We start from the raw sequence: 22,500 nt of genomic DNA on the forward strand, positions 1-22,500 counted from the left end.
GTATCTTACGCTGGGTCTCCCCATTTTTCCACAGCCACCCTCTCTGTGGGTTCTCAACACTGCTCAGCACCCGCACCCCAATCCACAGCGGGCTGTGAAACACGGGGGCGGCCCCTGGGATGGGGAGACAGTCACCAGACAGGGAATTCTCTACAGTAATTTTGAAGTCCATGAACACGAAGGAAAATAAATGAAAGGCACCTCCCAAGCAAATATGAAACATTTTTTAAAAATTATTTAAAGCATTAATTGTTGAAGTTGTAATTGAGAGAAGCAAGCTGGAAATGAGGGATGAAAAGGATCTGCCGTGGAGCCCTCACCACAGAGGCTGCTGCCGTGGGTGGTATTTCATCCCGGGCTTTCATGCCGACAGAAGAATAGATCTCTACGTTTATTTATCCTGGCGCCTCGTGTGCAGGCTACGGGGTCCAGCCTGCGAGGGTCTGAGCACTGTCAGCTCCCATCGGTTACAGCGAGAGGTAGGACATTTAGCACCTATCACCATCAAGCCTATAATCCCTCAATTTACTAGCATCTGTTTGCCAGACTTACTGCTCTCTCCCATTTGGAGTAACAAGGCCAAAAGTACTTCTCCAGCACAGGAAAAATGTGCACCCTTGAAATGGCTAAAAGTGTATCAAAAGCACAGTCCTGGCGTCTGATCGCAGGCAATAACAAACACAAGTACAGAGATATCTGACCATCTCTGTGTGAAGAACAAGAGCCTTCTCTCCAAGGCTATTACTTTTTAACTCACAAGGCTGAAAAATATCAAAATTTGAACGGCTTATAGTCACAGCGCTAGGATTTTCTCTCTTCTTACATTATCAAGCCTTACAGCTGTTATCAAGGGCTATTCTGCGGTCCGTCCCCAAAGATGCGATATTAAGAAACACTATTGCAAGAGTAATTAATATATGCATTAATGACTGCATTTACCTGACACTGTGCTTATGGCTCTCCAAACTATTGTTCCCCTGGGTACTCACATTTAAATTATGTGGACTGTACAGTGAATTTCCTCCCAAGCCATCATTGTATCCTCCCGTCTGATTGATAACATGACGCAGGGTATCCACCTTAAAGTAAGGGGAAACAAAATTCATCATTCCAAATCTATTAAAACATCATCACTTACAATAGGCAACATTTTGAATTATGTGAGCCAAAAGGGTTTAGCATCTTCTATGAAAGGCAAATTTATCAATCAAGAATGACTGGCAGAATTTCAACAAATCCTTGCATGTTAAAACCCATACATCTTTGCTTCTCACACCAGCCAAACAACTTCCTCACAGCAGTGCGTCCTGTAGGTCCTTCTTAAGTGTCTGCAGCAAAGTGCTGTGCATATTTATACGTCTGTATGTGCTTGCATGTATGGGAAGAGATTATGGCGTATATACTGCATATAAAACATGGAGTTAGCCCTGTCTGAAAGGACTGGAAAAGTGACTGAGAATGAGTTGTACTTTAATAGCTCAGTTAGATGTGTTCTGACATAGAAATAAATAAATAAATAAAATTTTGTCCAATAAATGAAAGAAAGATGCATTTTTTTAAAGAAAAAAAAGAAGCGGGGGGGGGGGGGGGGGAGGAAAGGAAAAAAGAAAGAAAATTCACTGGATTTACAGTGTCCATGGAAGTCAGACGCACCCAATCCCATTCCATGAGCTCAAGCCAGAGCCGAATGCATTCACAAAGCTTAAAATTTCAATCAGAAAAAAATCACTTTCCTTTATATTTGTGAAATTCAATGCTGGGGTAAGTATAGGTCACATTCAGAAATATGCAGCCTCCACTCTGCAGCGAGGCACAGACCATTTAATAGAGCCAGAGTAAGGTGGAATTTTTAGCCCAAACCCTACCCTGCTAGAAAGGCCCTACTTTGGGGCATTTCTCCTACCTGTGACTGCACATTGGCTCCGACTTGGGACCCCTGGTAAGAATCCCCATTCAGACTCTGCATGTTCATGAACATGTCCCCAGAATTTGGGAGGTTAAAAGAACCAGAAGAACCTGGAAAGGAAAGAGTTAGGTAGCTGAATAACAGAGAGCTGCAAATATATAACCCCAGAGACCTGAGGGCAGGGGAAGGAGAAGAAGACAGGAGAGGAGAAGGAAAGGCAGCGCACAGCAGAGGGGAAGCTGCTGGCCCCGGCGCAGGGCGAGCTCGGGCCACCGGCCCCCCGCCCACGGCTCGGCGCCCCGGCTGGGCTGCTGCCAGCTCTCCCCCCGCACCGGCTGCCGCCCGGGAGCACCACGCTGGGTAAGCCTGGCAGCCCCCTGCAACCCAGGTTAGCTCTTCCCTCTGTACAACAACAGGTTTTCACGTTGAGAGCTTTCCCCCGATGGATCGCTTCATCATGAGATGCTATCACCAAACACTCAGAGAAAAACTCATTTTGAGTCTGCGCTTCACGTCTCCTTCAAAAGGAAATGGCTGGCAATTTCTAATTAGCTGATTTGTTACCATCAGAGGAGGAACCTTTTTCTTACTTTCTTTTGATTAAAGTGGTTCCCCCCCACACCCTCGGATCTTTATACCCTTTAAAAGTTGGGTCGCAGCAAAACTTCACTGTAAATAGCGTCAAACACATCTGTGCTTCGTGGAAACCTTTGCCTCTGGAGCCCAAAAAAGCGACTTCCTCTTTACACACTCCCCTTACTAATTTCATGCTTAGATTTGCAAAATGTCAACACCACACTAGCGAGACAATTTTTAAATACTGCAGAAGAACATGTGGTACAGCAACTCCAAAATAAAAGTTGCATCCTTAGATTTCTATATATAATATCAACTCCATTTCAAGCAAGCCAGAGTTTAAATTCTAATTAGTGCATGCTAAAATATTCCCCTATTTCGTTCTTATCTTGACAATAAATTTAATAGTTCTACAAAAGCGGACTTGGAGCTCTGCCTCATTTTGTGTTATTTTCATTGAATGAGAAAAAGCTTAAAATATCTATGGAAACAAAGAAGCTGTCAGAAGCCCGAGCCAGGCAGAAGTTACCATCACGGGAACTACATGGGCCCTGCCCTGCTCCCTGCAAGGCTGCGGGAGCGTCACCTGGGACCACCTACGGCAGTGCTCAGCCCCCGCAGTGGTCCAGCCCGGAGGTCCACGGGCTTGGTCCCACTGCCCATGCCACGATTAGGTCTGCTAGGGAGCTGCACCCTTCTCAGCCCGACCGAACTCACTAGGGCACCACTGAGGGTTTTCCTGCACAGCCTGCCCTTCGGGAGGCTTAACACACAAGCTGGGTACGTACCAGAGTTTGGTGTGGTGGGGGAGTTTGTCTGGTTGTTCTGGACGGCCGCGGCCACGGCATGCGCTGCGGTCACAGCCGTCTTTGCCGCATAGAGATTGGCTTCTTCCTGGAACTTCCCGATGTTCTTCTTGTACCTGATTCTCTTATTGCCAAACCAGTTGGACACCTGCAGTAAAGAGAGGTGGGAAGGGTGAAGGACACGAAGTGCTTGACCTGGCAAAGTGTGACCCCTTCGAGATGTCATGTTTGGTCCAGAAAACAGGCATGTCCCAGCCCCCAACCCATATCTGCCACATACTCCAGTTAACTAAGCAGTAACCAAAGGTGGCGCGGTGCTGGCCCAGGCTGCCCAGAGCGGCTGTGGGTGCCCCATCCCTGGCAGTGCTCCAGGCCAGGTTGGACAAGGCTGGGAGCAACCTGGGATAGTGGAAGGTGTCCCTGCCTGTGGCAGGGGGGTTGCACTAGGCGACCTTTAAGGTCCCTTCCAACCAAAACCATTCTATGATTCTATAATGAGTTAAATATTACTATGGATATGAGCGTGATCTGGCTCCCCTACTCTGCTGGCAAACTGATGCACGAGGGGTGACGCTTTCATGATGACACCTCTCCTGGAGCTTGCTGTAGCATTTGGTACAGCATTGTCTCCTACTACTATGAGCCATTTGTCAACAAAATCAGTGCGAGACCCCAAAGCTGCTCAAGGGGGACCAAGGCCCGGCTGAGTGAGGGTCAGCAGGCAGTGAGAGCAATTGTTCTTTATTTTTGGGCTGGAACAACCTTGGCAGCCCACTCATAGAATCATGGTTGGTCAGCTGAAAATGAAAGGAATCATATAAATCAATAATGGCTGAAAAGTCACTTTGTCATCTCCCTTTGAAGATGCTGTACTGAAGCCAAGATGGCTCACGGGGCACCGACTATTAACCCACACAGAAGTCACGGCTGGAGCTGCTCAGAAAAGTTCATACAATCTTTCTCAGTGGCTTTGTTTAACTTCAGCTGCCATAGCAGAGCTCCTAATTAACAACCCCAGTATGTAACACAGACGGCTGCTGAAACAAAAAAGCACCTGCAACAACCCAGAGGTAAAGGGGAGGGCACCAGGAACAGCATGAGTGGTTATGGCCCAGCTACCCGGCACGGGGTGCTGCACCCCAACACGAGCCGCGGCAGCTCTGCAGCACCCGTGGCTCCTGGTAAGGCACCTGCACCACAGCAGCCAGCAAGGCTGCAGGCAGGAGGCAAATCCTGCTGTATTTTATGTAGTGCAGCTTTTGTTTAAAAACAACTAATGAAAAGCCTCTAGCTTTTAACAGTAATACAAAAGGTACCTTATACATTCTGTTCCCTAGATAATACTCCACCGTATTCTATATATTGCACTTAATATTACCTTGTCAGTCAGAGAAGCAATAATACATTAATGAAACCTAGCAAATAATTATTGTGGACAATCAGATTATGCTTTATTAACAGTTTCATAATTGAGGAATCTCTGTACATCAACTGTATTGTCCACGGATGTGTGCGAGACCCCTCTGTTTATGCACGCCCCTGGACCAATCAAACAACAGCCATCACTAATAAAGGTTTATTTAATTCTCACAGTAAAATTTTAATATCACCAGCAGCCTGGGGAAGCCTCAATGAGTGGATTTGCTTGACATCAGATCGTTTCCATTCTGTTAGTCCCAATACTTCTTAATCTTTAATATCAAGGCAATTAAAATTAATGGCCACTCATCCAGAGCCACTGTGGGCAGTGTTTCCTTGACATCAATTGTTTGATGGGATTACCTAGAGGTTAAACTAACAAGCAAAGTTTAATTGGAAGCAATGAGAGGAGCAGCGATCGTACGTTATGTTTAACCCGCATACCACATCTAAATGAATATCCAGAAATGTTAAACTATTTCTGAGATTATAGCGCGCACTCTGCTCACCGGCAGGGCCCGGCACCGGTGGCTGCCCAAGAAACCACAGCACCCCTCCGGGGCAGCATAGGCAGCAGTGCCCAGGTCCCTTTGCCTCCCGGCCAAAGGACTCTTCACTCTCCTGTGAACCACATCAGTGAGGGGCTGCAGCAGAGCGTGCCATGGCCGGGCGACGTGCAGGGGCTCCAGGCGCAGCCAGGCGTGCACGGCCGACACAGGCGGCTGGATGCATCCAGGACAGGGACAGGGTGCCGCTCAAGCAGAGCCTGTGCCAGGCAGGATTTAGGCTGGATTTACCACTGTGGCATTTCTTCCTGTGGGACTGTGCTGGCTGCCTGCCTGCCCGGAGCACACCTCACCCTGCCCTGGCCACTGGCACCGGCACTGTCCCAGGGAGGGCTGGGATGCTGGTGCTGGGCTGGCCCCGAGCAGCACTGGGACCGGGGGGAACCGCAGTGCCCTGGCTCCTCGCCCAGCCCCACACTCACCCTAAAAACGAAAGCTGTCTCCATCACGAGCTGCTTCACAACACATTTTTCATTAAAATAAACTATCTCTTCACATAAAAAAACCAATGAACATCTTTCTCCTCCTGATCATTGAAGGCCAATTAATTAATTGGGCTTAATTGTATATTACATTTCAAACAATACTGTTGCACTTATTTATCATGTTAATTGCAATGTTAAATAAAAAGACGGTAAATTATTACTTAAATCATCAAGATGCCTAATGTGGGATTTGGGATGGGGCAGGCCTGCCTCGTGTCTCCGCACAGGCTGATTTCATGGGATAAATCAGTGCTCGTTCTGCAAAAGACGCAGCTGACACGAGAGCATCTCTGCTGAAATTAGTGAACTATGTATTTACAGACCACGGAAATTTTTCCATTGTATTTCCAAGTGTTTGCAGCACACGGTTCACATTCCACACCTAATCAAATGGCACAAAGTAGTAAGATTTTAAAATCAATGCAGCATAATCATGGTACATGATCTAAACCTAAGAATTTTACCTCTAGAAAATAATTAAGCTTGCTTTCCCCCCCCCCCCCCCCTTGCTTTCCATATAAAGTCAAGGGATAAGAGCCTGTACATCCATCGCTTTCCCTGTCAATCTGCTTACAGAGACAGACTCAGAAGAAGCAGAAGCAGGAGGGGTGCTGAAAACCAGCTTCTGCATTCTTTCTTTAAAAGAATTTTAAATATATTCCCTTGTCAACCACATCCTTCTTTTGTTTGAAGCAGTGAAAAATTTTATTGCTGTAATCCACTGACACGCTTTCAGCAATGACTATGCCCTTTCTATAGCCCATATGATAGACTGATAGTTGTTCATGACACCCTGAAAGAGGCTCATCTGCAAAAGTATAAAACATCAGCCTCGCAGCCATGGTAAGGGGAGAACAGATGATACAGTTTATCTCCCTCGAACACGTGCTGATCGGGTAGCTCTAAATTACAGCCGACGATGTTCTCTGTTAAGGACATTTTTTTCCCTAGAATTACCTTTTCTGTACTCTTAAAAATGAAATTGTGTGAGGTGTTCATCTTAATAAATAGTTTGTCTTCATGCTTTTCTTGAAAAACCTTCTCTACATATTATTTTAAACACCAATATCAAAACTGAAACCATCTATCTCCCATCTGCAACTAAATGATTCTGGGACACAATTTTCTTTGCAGCTCGGTAAAGTGCTATGGCAGCAAGATTTCCAGTGAGCTGCTTAATCTGGGGGGAGGACGACCCAAAACACTCGCTAATTAAGTGTTTGAGGGAGAAAATGTTCTGCCATGAATCTGCCCCCAGCACTTACAAGGCACTGACAGTACGAGAAAGAAACACCTTGGATCATCGTTAGGAGAGGCTACAGGGGAAGCCTGGCTCAGCCAGAAAAAGGAGAAAGCCTCCATCAGACACGGACCACAACCTCCAGGAGTTTGGAAAGCCATCCATTAACATTTTTTTCCCCTCCCCCCCCCCCCCCCCCCCCAACCCTATCAATTTCCAGCACTTTGCACCTCCGGGGCATTTGTAGCAGGGAGGTAAATAGGGCACGGTGCCAGGCACAGCCATGTCTGAGGGACTCCTGGTCAAGGCTGGAAATACGTGTGCTCAGAGATTTTTTCATAAAAGCCCTGTGCAAGGTGTAGCTCAGTCACTCGCTTGGATGCCATTGCTTATCCCATGCGATGCTACTCCTGCCAGTATTTTAAATGACTGCTCAATTCACCCCTGATTTCTGGATTGCGTCCTCTGACTTCTGCTGCCAACCACCAGAGCAGTGTGCACTGGGCTATTTTACAGTGCTTGCTCAGAGCTTTTCTGCTAGATGGCCTCAAAAATATACACATTTTTCAGTACAAAGAAAGACAATTCCAGCCCAGTTCAACCTAGTAAATACCAACTAACATTGCAGTCCTGCCGTGCGGCCTTTGGAAGTGCCTTTGAAAATCAAAGATTAGGGTATCTGTGGTATTCACATTTTCTAGCTGTGACTGCAGATCTATCATGAACTTAAGCAACCAGCTGATCACAGGCACTCCCTCTCTCACATGCACGCTCCTCTCCCACCAGATGACACACTGTCCCATTTTCAGGCCTTCCCATCGTCTGGACGCTTTCCTAGCTATTTGTACTGTCTCACCAGAGTGAAGCTCCTGCCGTGGCCCCAGACTTGCACCTCTGGCGGCTCATGCACAGGTTGCACAGTCAGTGCTGCCCTTGCTCCAGGCTGGAAAATGTCACCCTGCAAAGCTTGGAATGCTGCACACAGTGCTACAGAGGATGCGCTGCAGCTACTCCCATTGCTCACTCAGACTTCCTAATGGATTCAAGAAACAATACATGCTTGTACCAAATATTAGAGACAAACCTACACTCATGTCACAGGCTCACTGCTGCTGCTACATTTTTGGACCATCTGCCTGCCTTTTATTTCATTCTACAACATATACATTAAATCTTATCAAACAACCAATTAAGAAAGAAATCAGATCTATTAGCACTAGAAGCAATCAGTTATGGCTTCTCAAGTGTTCCATCTCATTTCCTTCAGTCACTTCAGCCTTATCTAGATCTAGCGTTTTATCTGTCCACTCTGCAGGATCACTAACTCCTTCGCTGCCAGGCACAATTCACTGTCCGCTGGGTGGACAGAAAACATCTTTCCAGCAGGTCTGTTGTCCTCTTTACCATGTAATCTCTCCCAATTGCATTTTGCCAGCAGAGCTGAAGAACTTGGTGGTTTCTCCAAATTGGTGTTGATGGCATTGCCTCTCCCAACTACACAGCAGGCTGCCTCGGCTCACGTGAGATGATTTTTGGACACCACTTGCTGGAGGAATTGCTATAAACCATCTTGTGCCAAGAGGACTGAAACCAGCAACAAGATGTAGGGCTGCAGACCGAGGTGCCCAGGTAGTCATGTGCTCTTGGACTATTTGGCTGGTTCTGGGCATTCATGGCAGCCACAGGGAAGCCCACGGGCACAGACGAGCTGCGCAGCGCCCACCATGGCTGCCCCTGCACCTGTCAGGGCTGCAATCACTTGCATGGTGCTAACAGCAATGGAAGAGCAATGGCAGAGGGAACACGTTTGGTGCTGAATTTCTCCTAAAAAAATCCTGCCCATCACCCCAGCCATTTGTAAATGGACTGGAAGAAACTGTCCCCATCTCCATCCCTTACCTTCCTCGGGCACAGTTGCTTCCCACCCTGCTGGGAGCACAATATGCGTTGCGTGTCAAGGAACGAGCACAGAGACAGCAAGGCACACACATGTCCACTGGCCTCTTGTGTCACAGGGCCGTTTCACTGGGGTTTGTACGGAGGGTATCTCCAAAGTCAATTAAGTAATACCAAATTTGGGGGAGCAGGACAGCCTTGCATTTCAAAGTCTTCAATAAAGTGCCTGAATTTTTTATGCATTCAAGGGAGACCTATAAAGTAAATCTCAGCTCAGGTCTTAATTATAAAGCTAAAGGTTGCATTGCTAATAATGCCAATACTGCAGCCTGCAATCATTAATAGTTAACACATTCGCCACAGGCACTGTTCCTCTAAAGGACCTGAAATATTGATAAGCAGAGCTGATGGAGCTGGAGGGAGATGGCACACTGGGCCCTGCCATAGGCAGTGGGGTAGCTGGAGAATGTGGAAACTGCTGGTGAGCTTTCCCCGTCACCCAAGTGCAACCTTCCCCAACTGTATGAGCCGGATTTACTGTGGGAATAGTTTGGTTTTCTACCAAATGCAGAGGCCAAAAGAAAGGCTAAGTGCTGTTTTGCTTTTTAAGCTACCTGGTGAAGGAAAGCTCGATGGAGCAGTGTCATTGGCCTGAGCTTCGCTGCAAGACGCCGGTCCAGAGCTGTAAGTGTACTTTGGCCTGCACAGAAAGCAGCTGTAGCCAACACCAGGCGTGTTTCTGCTTAGGGAGATGCCGGTTTTCTTGCATTAACTTCACAGCAACATCTGTTACATGTGATAAAATGAGCAACTCTGCCTAATACGTTTTTGCTACAGAGAAACCACTCCTGTCACTTGAGTATATTGAGAGGCTGAATTTCTGGCTCTTTTAAAAAAAACAACTTCAAGCAATCAAAGAAATTCTGATCTATAGAGATAGATTATATGTTTGTCAATAAACTGGCCTTCCCCCGAAATAATGGTAAGCTGTAATGAATTCGTAACAGGCAGTAAGGCTCAGCAAGGAATCTTACAGACTCTGCAGAAGAAAGCTGACATGAAGCAGGGTGCTAACCTCACAGCCTTTTTATTTCTACCTTCACCTTCATATGCCTGCTTGTTTCACCCCAGCACAGCCCCAGCCACCTGCAGGCACGCTGCCTTCCCTGCACAGCTTAGTCACGTTCCATCACCCTGATGAACTTTACCATGGTCAACAGTGCAAATCCGAAGGGATTATGAAGGTGCATTGGGCAGGGACCTGCTCCATATCACATGCCTCCGCTGGAAGCACTTCCCAGAGCCCCGAGGGAGACAGCAGCTTTGCAAGGGGAGCCGGGAGGTCGACGCACTGCCTGGGGTGCGGCGGGTCAGGGGCCAGGACCCGCTCCGCTCCCACCCACTGCTTACCTGCGATACTGTGATGCTGCACTTCTTTGCCAGCTCTTCTTTGGCTTCTTCACTGGGGTAGGGGTTACTGAGGTGGGAATAAAAATACTCATTCAAGATTTCTGTGGCTTGTTTACTGAAATTACGCCTTTTCCGTCTGAAACAAGAAAAGAAAAGCACAGCTGTTCTTCCAGATGCAAACAGGTCTCTGGCAGGGTCAGCTGGGATGGAAGTGACCCTTGTTTCACATGCCTGTGCTGCAGCACACAGCAACACGATGCAGCAACACGACAGCACTGCCTCAGCACCGCATATTCCTTTGGGCCAGCCCTCCACCAGGTTTGGGCTCTGCCCTGATGCTGTGCGGAGGGGGCAGTGGGCTGCAATGCCCATGTTCCTACATCCAGCCCTGCAAGGGCCAGGTCTCTGCTTCCGGCTTCGCACCACCCACCAAGGGTTCCATCCCATGGGGCACAGGCAACGTCTGTGCACTGTGGCAGAAAACACGGCGAAGCAAAAGGCGAGGCAGGGCGCTGAGCTGGGCAGCCTGCCTGCAGCACCCAAGCATGCAACCCAGCCCGACCCTCCCAGCTGTTCGCCCGCCCCACGCTGACAGCAAGCACCTAACGAACCTCCCTCCCTGTAGCGGCAGGTCAGCCGGGGCTTCCGCACCGGTGTCTGGGGTGAGCACAATGGAAAAGGACAGGGCGGCCTCGCTGCCGTGTCCTCATGTAGCACTCATTGAGCTAATTGGCTTCCGTGAGCGAGTGGCTTTCAGGGCTTTGCGAGGGAGACCCATCTGTGCACCCTCCTGCTCTCGCACCGTGCCGGACAGGTACCAAGGCGTGCAGCCTCGCAGCCCTGGTGGAAAGCAAAGCCTTTCCGGAGCACACCACCCAGCACGTGCCCCAGCCGGCCCAGCAGCCAGGCAGCCGGCTGGGGAGCAGCACAGCCCCTCCAGCACAGCCAGCCCGCTGCCAGGCTCTCACCGCACGGGTTACAGCGGCAGCATCTGCACAGCTGCGGTGCCTTCCCTCCGAGCAAACGTCGACATCGGCTGCTCTCCTCCCCAGAACATCCTCTCGAAAGCACCGGTTAAACATTTCCTTCAGAGCTCTCTTCCCCTCAGGGCTGGTTGCAATCAAACTGCCTGCGCCCCAGGCCAGCAGGCAGCCGAGCGCAATCCCCAGCGCTCTCTTCCAGCAGTATCACCGATGCTGCTAACTACACTGTATCCTGGAGCAGGCAGACTCTCTCCCTAGAGCTATGTTTATCTCATTACTGTGCTTCCACTCATTTTGCCTTATTTACCTTCCTCCTTTTTAAAGAAATCACTTTAAAATGTGCATCTGCAAGCTTTACCTTTTGCAGTTACTGGAGCTCTCCATAGACGTTTCCTCCAACTGTTTGTAATTACCCTAATTTGCCACACCTGCCAGTGACCTCCTTGTTAATAAAATTATTTTGCTCTTGTTTAGCTCCTCACAGCTTTCAGGTGTGAAGCATGAGCTAGCTGCTGAGGGGAGGCTCTGCATGGTGCCTGCTGCTCCTCCCTGCTCTGCCAGGCTCAGCTCTGCTCTCCGGGCTCTGCCAGCTGCCAGGGTCCTGCTCTGTGGAGGGGAGCCCTGCAGAAGGGATGGGGCTGGGGATCAATATCCCACCTCCAAACAAATCTGGCTGTGCCTATAAACCCCCTCCTGATCCCCGTCTGCCTACTTCCTCGCAGCCTGCAGAACAAGCAGACCGCTTTGGTGGCTGGCAGGCTGTGGGGACAGGCTCTGAGCTCTGGCAGAGACACAGGTGTCCGAGGGACGCGTGTGCTGGCTGTGAGTGGCTCGGAAGGTGCTGCCTTCTCCCACACCCCAGTCAGGCGACAGCTTGTTGGGAGATGGGCCAGCAGATCTGGCTTTCAGAAGCATCGTTGCCCTCCTTACCTCGGGCACGCGCAGCTGCTAACCCAGCACCAGCCGCAGCCCGTGGGCACGTCCCTCCCAGAGAACTTAGCTCTTCCATTACAGGGTCAGGGTTTTGCAAGCCTGGCCTTATGCTGCGAGACATCGGTACCAGCAGCCATTTAAATAACTGCTGGGGTGACAAAACAGCCCTTTGCACAAATCCTATGTGACTCTCGCAGGAGCAGGGTAAACAAGCAAGCAGCGGGTAAACAAGGCTAGTGTTTGCACTAGCATATGTAGAAGAGACATTGTTGTTTATGAAAGCTCGATGCAGGACACCCCCCCCCCTCCTTTCACAGCAGCTGCTGGGTGAAGGATGAAGGCTCTGGGCTTTTGCTGGGACAGAGCAGCCTCTCCCAGCGGGTCCCTGCCCACATGGGGACACAGGTCCCAGCAAAGCCAGGCTGTCCCTGAGCTGCACAGCAATTGCCCTTTCCCTGCCAAAAAGAGCTGGGGCACTCGCCTCTGCCTTACCTGGCATCGAGGAACCTTGATCTTAAAATCATTACTGCTTCACAAGTACTTTGTTTGAGTTGCATCTGGATGGAGCTGAATTTTCGATGAATGATGCCCACCATCCTTTCAATCTCCTTGGGAGAAATGGGACGTGTCCGGCTCTGTTCTCTGAGAAGGTTCATCACATGTGTGGTAAATTCATTACATGCCTGTGAAGGAAGAAGAGGTTTAGAAATTGTCCTGTGCCATCCCACAAGGACACAAGCTTGGACCTGGCTGCTGGGGGGACACAGCACCAGGGGGGCTGGGGGACCCTCGTGTGACCCCATCCCCACAGCATGCGGCGGCAGGAGCAGATCACACCCCCGCTGTCTGTGAGAGCCAGGACTGTGCTGCAGCAGCCCAGGGAGCCGAGCAACTGTGGCACAGCTCCTTCCACGCTTATCCCGGCCAACATCCCTGCGGCCTCAGCCAGAGCACAGTGGAGAGGAGAGGCTGGGACCAGCGCGTGTAACGGGTGCAGGAGCGGGGACCAGCACATACTCAGCACCCAGGCGAGCAAAACCTGGGAAGGGCTGCCTGTCCTGCAGCCCGCTGAGCCCCACACAGGCAGCAGGCGGGGTCAGCACCCTGCCACAGGTGGGGAGCTCAGACCTTTCTAGGTCTAGATGGGAACGCTAGCATGTGACACCCAGGGATGCTGCGTGCATCCTTTAGCGGGGGGGCTGGCAAAGCCATGCCTGAACCTGGCCTGTGCCATGCTGCCAAGGCACACAAGGAGGGAAGGCACGAGGAGCCATCAATTATCTGTCCCAGACTACGTAGGTGAATGGACACAATGACATAAACTTCTCCAGCTGCATCGTCAACAGACACCACCTGATCCAAGCCTCTGCACAACCGAGTGGCTGTCACACTGGCATCCCGGCTTCCCCCATGCAGGCTGGAAGCTGCCATCAACAGTGCTGATTTATGTCACCCTTATCTCTTTCAAAAACAAACCCCGGGACTGCCGTATGCTAGGCTGAGCTGTGTGGTGGCCACAGGGCTAATCCTTTGCCAGGGGCCAGCCTGGTACCTGAGCACATTCCAGGCACTGACCTGCTCTTGTCTGATGGTGCCCGGGGAAGAGGAGCAGGGCCAGGTGCTGTGCTGACCCCCATGGGGGCTGTGGGCAGTGTGAGGTGAACTGCCCTCTGCCCCCCGAACCCTGCCCATGCGAAGGTGGATGGACACAAGGCGATGCATCTGCTGGAGGTCTGCATGCTGCCTGCCAAGGGCCAGCCACCATAACGCGCCGCGGGGCTGCGGCTGTGGCCAAACAAGGCCATGGGATTTCACTCTCCTGCATCTAATGCAACATGCAACGAGCACAACGCTCAGCAGCCAGTAAATCACGCAGAGGAAACACGGCAAGTGTCTGGTCCAGACCCCATACCTCACGCATCCATTTCTCTCTAGTTCCCCTTTTCCTTCTAAAGCCAGGGTGAAAAAAAAAATGTAATTTGTCTGACAACTACATTTTCAGGGATTCTGCTGCATTTCAATAGATTATGTGATGGAAAGAGTTAAAAGTGAAAAGTTTATGCATCTAAAAACTCATAATTTCCTATAACATTTGCTGAACGTCTCACAACTTATTAAGTGAAGCCATCTATGAATGCAAATGCTGATTAGCAATTTGGCAATAGCCCAACATTCGCAGAATTCACATAGCTTTTCTTTAAACCAGTAGTTCATACATGATTAATTAGAACATCTCATTTATGTAGTGTGCACTTTAGCTCATTACTCTAAGTAAAATTCGTTAAGTATTTACATTTAGATAATTAAAATCTGGGTACACCCTTAAGAAAGATGCATACACTTCAGGCAAAGTGATTTTTTTTTTCTTTACACTACTGAAAGTAAATTACAGGCTAATTTACATCCTTGCAGCACCCGTTTGGAGGCAGCACTCTGGCAAGGCTCGGTGAGGCTTGGTGAGCCTTGGTGCAGACGCCCTTCACCTGCCACCGCCGAGCGCCGAGGTGCCGGTGCCACAGAGGCTGTGCCAGCTCACCACCACTCTGTGCCAGCGCAGACCCACTGCTCCTCCCACCAGCTGCCATTCCCTGACTTTCTCAAGACTTTCTGAGCTCCAGATTAAGGTGTTTGACACACCTCATCCTTGCTTCCCATTTGCACATCTTCTTCCTTTCCTTCTGTTTTGAGGTTTCAGGCAGCAAAGCTCGTGGAGATGAGCAAACGCTGTCCCCTCTTGCCACACCGAAGAGATGGGGATGCCACTCTGAGCACCCCCGGCCACCCTCCTCACCCAGGGAGAGCAGGAGTTGTCGCAGGTGGCCTCTTTCTCCTCCTCCCATCCCAAAGCTTTGGCATGTGTGAGCGCAGAGCCAGCACAACAGCTCACCTGCCCGGCGTGGGAGTGGGCAGAGCCCCCAGGGAAGGGCTGCAGCCCCCGGCCTGAGCTGGGGAGGCAGCCGGGCACCAGTGCCTGCTCCCGCCAGCCTCGCTGCACTGGGGCCACATCCTTCCTGAGTGTCCTCTGCTGAGCTGCCTGGACAATTTTAGCATGCAAAAGCTTGAGTTCAGCCATCTGACGACAGCACAAGCCCCAGCTGTGGCTCACCTGGGAAACAATGCCCAGAGGTAAGGTAAGGTACGCACCCAAATGCAGCAACTCCCTCCCTGTGAGGAGAGAGTGGCTCTGGCTGTCCCAAAAATACAGCTGGATCCAAGGATTGGACACTGAAAGAACATTTTAGGAACACAGCTTGTCAAGTGCCCCCTTGTTTGCAGATCCAGGGAATTCAGTTTTAAAGTACGATAAAAATGGCAACTGTTGCATTTTTTCAGATATGTCTTTTCTATAAGAAATATTTATCCACAAATATAGTATAAAAAAATCAGACATTTCAAAGCTAAAGTGAGTTTATTGCTTTCAAGAAGCAAAAATATTTCCTTGAATTTACTTGAATGGCTTGATGAGACTTTGTTTGGTTGCAGCTACTTAAGAGAGCTTGGTTTTAATTTATCTTCACCAGCACTTCCCATCTGCAGTTACTTCAGTGCAGCAGAGTGGAAGAAGCTCAGAAGACTCTGCTGCTTTGTCTTTTTTCCTCTTGTTTATTTATAGCGTCCGAGCTACTTGATCCCTTTTTCAGTACTATTTTTCAGGCCTCTGCTTGGCGCTTGAAACATTATTAATAATGTCAGGTTATAAGCGATGGTCTTGTTAACCTGCTCAGAAACATTGTAGGAGCAGGGATGCTCCTGCTAGCCTTAATGCTTCATCAAGACTCTTCAGATGAGCGCAAGAAAAAGAGATGAAATGGCCCAAAACAGTCTGCAGGGCCACAGTGCCAGCCAGCACTCCACAGGGCTGGTGGCATCTTCCGAGCAGCCACACTTCACCCCACTTTGGGGTGAATTCAGAAGACATCTGTGAACTCTAGAAGCAGGTTCCCAGCTGCTCCGGGAGGCCTGGGACCCTTACAGTATTTTTGCCTACAGCAAAAAATGTATTTCAGTGTAATTATAGAAGATAGCTTTCAATATGTCATCTCTATTATAGTAGCTGTAAATTATGGAAGGAGCTGCCTGTGTACGGCCATTTCTCCCGGCGCACGGCAAGGGGAGAGCTGTGTGATGGCGTGACACACTTTCCATTTCTCTTTCCTTCTTTTTTTTTTTTTTTTTCTGAGCGCATTCCGTTAACTGGCAACAAATATCAGGATCAAACTCTGCCTGGAAAGCATCTCTGGGAAGCCGCTCTGGTCCCTGCTGCCAGCTGCAGCAGCACCGCAGCAGCGCCTGCACCGGGGAGCAGCAGCAGGAGCTGCTCCCCCGGCGTGGGCAGGTGTCCCTGCGTGGGGGCTGAGCTGCCCCCCGCTGCAGGAGGGCACCCGTCTCTCAGGAACCTGCAGCTGCTGGAGGCAGAGACGCAAAGTCCTGGCTGCCTCTCGGCTGCAGAGACAGGCACTGTGTTGAGACAAACCGGCAGGAGACAGTTTGCTGCAAGGCTGGGGAAATTATCATATTTCTGTAGAGCAGACGTTGCAGGGTGTCAGGATCAACAGGGAAGCGTACATGTTTCAGTTCAGCTCCACCTCTCTCTCCTTCTCCTAGCAGCATTTGAGCATCCTCCAAAGTTTCCCGTGGTGTGGACGGATGGCTGTGACATTTCAGCCGAAACCTTTGTAAATGGAGCTACAGGGCTAAAAATGCTACTGCTTCCCCCACCTCATTAAACTTATTAGAGCCAAAGGACTCTTGCCAGGAAATGGCTGCAAGCACCGACCTGCAGCTGCTTTGGCCCCAGATCTCTCTCCAGCCTGTGCTCCTGTGCTTTTATTAGATGCACTCCCGCTGCATGGTGCTCATTAACCCGGCGGCCATCCCCGTCCCAGCGCAACAGGCTGCACCCCAGAGCCCTGCAGTGCCAGGAGAGCCCAAGGGTCCACATGGGACATTTGGGGCCCTCAGAGGGTGCAGAGGGGGTTCATCTCAAGGAGAACAGGAGATTTGCACAAAGACCCTCTCAGTTATTTGCTCGGTTATTTGTGCACCACTTGAAATTTGTGCACACAGTGAAAGAGGCGGCACAGATGAGGCAGTGCTGCTGGCACCTGAGCCATACCAACCCACTCGCACCTGAGCCACATCGTGCCACCGGCACCTGAGCCACACTGTACCACCAGCATCTGAGCCATACCAACCCACTGGCACCTGAGCCACACCGTACCACCAGCACCTGAGCCATACCGTGCCACCGGCACCTGAACCGCACTGTCCCACTGGCACCTAATCTATGGCATGCTGCTGGCACATAAATCACACTGTCCCAGCCACACCTGAACCAGACTGTGTCACTAGCACCTGAGCCACACCATCCCACCCTCACCTGAACCACGCCATGCCACCAGCACCTGAGCCACACTAGCCTCATGCCAGCCTTGTATCACCCAGGCCATGGTCCCACCAGCATCTGCAGTGGGATGTTGTGTGGACTGTACCAGTGGGCACCACCTCCCCACTCCTCCTCCAGGCTCTGCCGCTGCCTCTCACCCACCGCCCACCACTCCGTCGCTTCTCTCCATTGCTAACATTCAGCAGACACCAGTCAGCTGTGTCACAGGTCGTGCCTTTGTTTCCGGTGGGATATAAAAGCAAAGCAAAGTAGCCAGAGACCTCTCAGAGGGTCTTCACGTGAAAAATGGTAAACTCTAAAATGAAGAGTTACCGAGGCACCCAGGTCCCGCTCTGCACTGGTGAGGCCAGGAGGGGAAGCGTGCCAGGGCAGAGCAGAGGGGCTGGGGAAGGAGCTGGGCAGCACGGTGCGCTCTTCTCACCCTCGCGGTTTCGAGCTGTTTTATCACTGCCTCCACATCTCTGTTGTGGTTTTGGTCTGTACATCCCGACGTTTTGCCGTGATGGGCTGGGGGCAAGTGCAGGACTTCCCTGGCTCAGCTCAGGAAACCACCAGCTGATGAGGTTCGCTGAGCTGATTAGGCTCAGGGCTTACAAGCTTTATTAGGACACCTCTGGGAGGGGAAAATGAAGACATCGCTTGAGGCTTGTGAGGGCCAGGGGTCTCGTGCCATTCTTCCCTCCCCCATCTCCTTTGATGCCATTGTTCATTGCAAAACCAGAAAAGAGAGGAGGCAGAACAGTCTCTCTCGTGGATTACAGGGAAACGGGGCGATGCAGCCCCCCACGCCAGGACAGGAGCCACGCCAGCCAGCAGCACGTGGCAATCATTCCCGGTGCCACCGGCGCGGCATATGTGGCAGGTCACCAGGTCCCAGCGGTGAATGTAAACCCACAGGTCTCTGCAGCACACTCTTCACTCCAAACAAAGACACCCAGTGCTGGTGTCCACCTGAACTGGGATTTCCGCATTTCCTACCCACAGCGGCAGCTCCCAAAGCCCGGGCCAGGCGCTGTGCTGGCGCCTCGCTGCCTGCTCCCACGCAACCTGCCATGGCTGACCCACCGTGGCCAAGCCTGGCGCCAAAGCCTCCCGCCGCCCGCGCGCGGAGCCCATGGGCTGAGATCAGCAGCACGGCCCTCGCCTGCCTGTGCTCCCCGACTTGCCAGACCCAGCCTTGCAGCACTTCCCCATGGGGCAGGAAAGCGGCATCAACTGACAAACAGCTCTCCTCCTCTCTCGCTCTCTGGGCTGGCTCGAAGGGGAGAAACACAGGACTGGGTGTTGCTTTTATGCAGTTACAGACAACATAAAACACTCAGGCATGCAAGACGTGTCCTGGGTCCAGTGAGGGGCTCCTCAAAGCCCGACGGACTCCCGACACGGCTCTTTATGGGGGAGGGGGGTGGGGAAGGGGAGGAGGGGATGTGGTCCAGAGCCAGGCAGCAGCGGGCGCTGGCAAGCGGAGGTGCAGAGGACAGCAGCGGCAGGTACACGTACAACTGAGAGGCTGATGTCTGACCTGTTCATATTTCTCCAGCTCTGTGTGATAGATTTGTCTGATCTGGGTCAATTTGGCTCTGTAATCTGAGTGTTCAATAGAGTTATCTGAAGACCCTCCAGAGGCTGCTGCGGCTGCAGCTGCTGCCGCCGATCCCCCACCTTTCTCCGGACCTGAGACTCCTTCTGCCAGAAGCATATTGTCTAGTCTCATTAGCTGGGGATCGGGAGGGTCTTCCTCCTGGGCTCCTCGGATGCTCAAACCTTGGGCAGAAAAGAGAGAACAAGAGAAAACACAGTCAGTATTTCTTGCATCTGCCCGGCCACTGCCCGCTCGCTGCACGCCTGTGAGGAGCCCTTCTGCCCCGCGGGGACACGGGGACCGAACCTGCCCACGGCCCTTCCTCTGACCCTGCGGTGGTACCCAAATGGGCACCCTCCTCTGGGGCAGGTCCTGTGAGACACAGCCCAGGTGAGTGCCAGGGGGTGACAGCAGCGCTGCAGGACCCTCTTGGTTCTGACACAGCAGGAACATCTTCACAAGGCTTTTAAAGGACCCTGCAGAGCTTTTAATCACTTCAGTGTAAGTATTAAAGGAGTATTCGCATAAGTATGGAGATGTACGCCTTCCAGTTGTTTTCCAAGACGTAGCTACATCTACACTGGCATTACTCTATACATTATACCACTTTGATGCAAGACTGTGTGGTAAAAGTTAGTGCATTATTTATCTGGAAAGAATTGATTTGCTTCTCATTTCCTTCCAAATGGATCTAAGCACCCTGTTACTCTTATGGAGACTTGCACCACTGGATTCCATCCCTCCTATGAGGTCCACGCACTGGTTTAAAATGCCTGGGGAAAAAGCTGCCACTTGCTTCTCAACTACAGGAGCCTTCAGGCAAAAAGCAGGGAGGTGCTGTGGATCACTGGCCAGATCCCATGGATGCAGCCATTTCCACGCATGCCCGCGGTCTCTGGCTCCACACAGGTAGAGCTGAAATTTCCCATCAGAGGAGGGAAATGGTGGAGACAGAACTGGGAGCATCGCCTCAGGAATGGCCTCCATGGGAGTGTGGTGCAGAGACTCTGGCAGCCACGGAACATAGACAAGAAGGAATTAAACTTCTTGCCATGCAGACATTTGATTATCGTCATGATGCTGGGATGCTGAGTGTATGTTTAATATCACCACTGCTCTTGCACTGTATTGTTGAGAACAAGATTTTAAATCTAATTTTTGTTTTAAATTGAGAATTTCCGAAGCAATGCTCAGTCAGCAATCTTTTCTGAGTCCTATAGATCAAGGCTGACAATTTGTAAGTTTAATCAGGTCATGCAGGCATGGTGCCAAGCTGTTATCAACAGTGCCGAAAAGAAAGTTTAAAAATAATTACAGTAGTACAAAAATCACTAGAGCTGTGGCTTCTTGAGTCAACATTTCCATTAGAGATGTAACACAACCATGTACATCCCAGCCCAATTAACCTCTTTAAATCTGTTTAAGAGTAAGTATTTGTGCTCTGGATTGAGTGGGTCCCTGAGGTCTGCCGTTGGCACCCCGCATACTTGCACGGGCTCCTCGCAGCACTGCGGGCTCCGAATGGCTGCGCCAGACGCAGCAGCACCATCCACAGCTGCCATGCAGACAGCTGAGCACCAGCAACTCTGCTTTCCACGCTGGCCAGGAACAGCAGCCGCTCCCAAACAAACAGATTTCACCCTCGGTGTCCTAAACTCCACGCACAGAGGGAGGTGACCCCCTGACTGGCCAATCTTCTAGACTCAAGAAAGCCCAGCACTAATTTTACTCTAAAATACACATTTTAAACCTGTCACCTTCATTTAAAACTATAATTCCATACAATTTCATGGGAATAATAAAAATGTCTCATCACCTCTTTAAATTATTTCTGTTGCCTGTTCCGAGGTCCACAGATGAGCACGGTTTGACAATACCACGCATCGTCCTGGCATGTCCCTGGGCCAGCGCATGCGTGTTGGGGACAGCCCTGGCACAGCTCCTGGCACAGTCATGCTGCTGCCTGAGCACGTGGCAGGGAGGGTGATGCCGCACTCAGGGGTTCCTGTGGCAGGGGGGGTGGTGGTCCCCCACCAAGGGGATCCTGTGCCCACCCCAGCTGTGGCAGAGCTGGCACAGCTGCATCAGGACCATCCCATCCCTCACCCCCTCGTTCCCCTTGGACTCAGTGCCCTTGCTCTTGCACAACTCCTGGCCCATGCGGTGTTGCTAACACAGGGATGATTTTTCGATATTGTTGTGCTGAGCCATTCCTCCTGTTTATCTTATTCCTCCTCTGTTCTGGTGTCAGTATGTTTAATAACCTTCTGGTTTTAATCCACTCCAGCTCTTGTTCCTTCTTATGAATGATTTCTACTGTCTTTTCTTCCTTTTGCTTCTGGACCGTTTCTTAGACCATGCCTCCCATGCTCTATTCCAGCTGGTTTTCCCCAGCTGCATTTCTGCTCTGAAGCTCATCCGCCCTCCCAGTGTCACAGCAGCAGTCCCACTCCACTCCCCTGATGCTGCAAGATGCCCAGCCAAAATCTGCAGTAGAATAATTTGGTACAATTGCTGTGACTTCTGCATCTTTTACTTTCACCAACAGGCCAAAGATTAAAGGGCTTTGTCCAAAATGGCACTACACATCCAGACTTAAATTAATATTCAAAACCCCCAACCCTTCTTGTAGAAATCTAACAAAGGCCAGCAAGCATTCCCCAGGGTTTAAATGCAAAAGCTGATGTCTACGCTACAGCCCGAAGGAGCTGGTGAGAGGCCCTGAAGCACAAGAGGAAGAAATTCAGCAGATAAGGACAATGACGAAGCCACTGAGGTGTCTCACTCTCAACCCTAACGCATATCTCCAAAGCTGGTGACAGAGGGGTTGGCATATTGTGTTCATCTTAGTATTAAGTAACACTCCCGCGTCCAAAGCATCCAGTCCCGAGCGCGCGAGCCTGCAGACAACCCGCAGACAAAGGGATGACGAAGTGTGTGTGTGTGGATATAACATTTATTTTGCCCCTGAGTGAGACGCATCACTCATTTGAATGGCAAAGCCACAAGTTGATTAACTGATTCTAACAAGAATTAAGCTGTGTGTTAATTCACATCTTTCCTTATGAACTATACGAACCAGATCACCACAACTAATAGGGTCTGGTGTCCCTGGGGGCAGGGGACAGTAAAACTGATGAACTCCTCTGCAATCAGTGAAACACGCAGCTCTTTGGCGAGTTGCAGCAGCTGCCTCAGCTGCAGGTTGAACGCTTTTAACGTTGTCTGGGAAGGAGTCAGAGCATCTCCCGGGCTCCTCAGCAGGGAGGAACACTCTCACTATCCACTGGC

At 50.6% G+C, this 22,500-nt stretch overlaps 1 protein-coding gene across 5 annotated transcripts in view; it reads right to left on the reverse strand.

The window, feature by feature from the left end:
* The window catches only part of PBX3 (PBX homeobox 3), a 115,654-nt gene that overhangs the window by 3,542 nt on the left and 89,612 nt on the right, over positions 1–22,500 (reverse strand). For 4 of the 5 annotated variants that reach the window (XM_080401431.1, XM_080401430.1, XM_080401428.1 and 1 more), the window contains 6 exons: positions 19,150–19,391; positions 12,713–12,903; positions 10,305–10,440; positions 3,271–3,436; positions 1,904–2,016; positions 990–1,079 (listed from right to left, as the gene is read on the reverse strand). In XM_080401431.1, the coding sequence (XP_080257557.1) occupies positions 990–1,079; positions 1,904–2,016; positions 3,271–3,436; positions 10,305–10,440; positions 12,713–12,903; positions 19,150–19,391 (938 nt within the window). The remainder of the gene's footprint in view (positions 1–989; positions 1,080–1,903; positions 2,017–3,270; positions 3,437–10,304; positions 10,441–12,712; positions 12,904–19,149; positions 19,392–22,500) is intronic. The other variant, XM_080401432.1, reaches the window with a different exon arrangement.

Source organism: Falco punctatus, assembly GCF_963210335.1.
Source record: "Falco punctatus genome assembly, chromosome: 9".
Classification (NCBI taxonomy): domain Eukaryota; kingdom Metazoa; phylum Chordata; class Aves; order Falconiformes; family Falconidae; genus Falco; species Falco punctatus.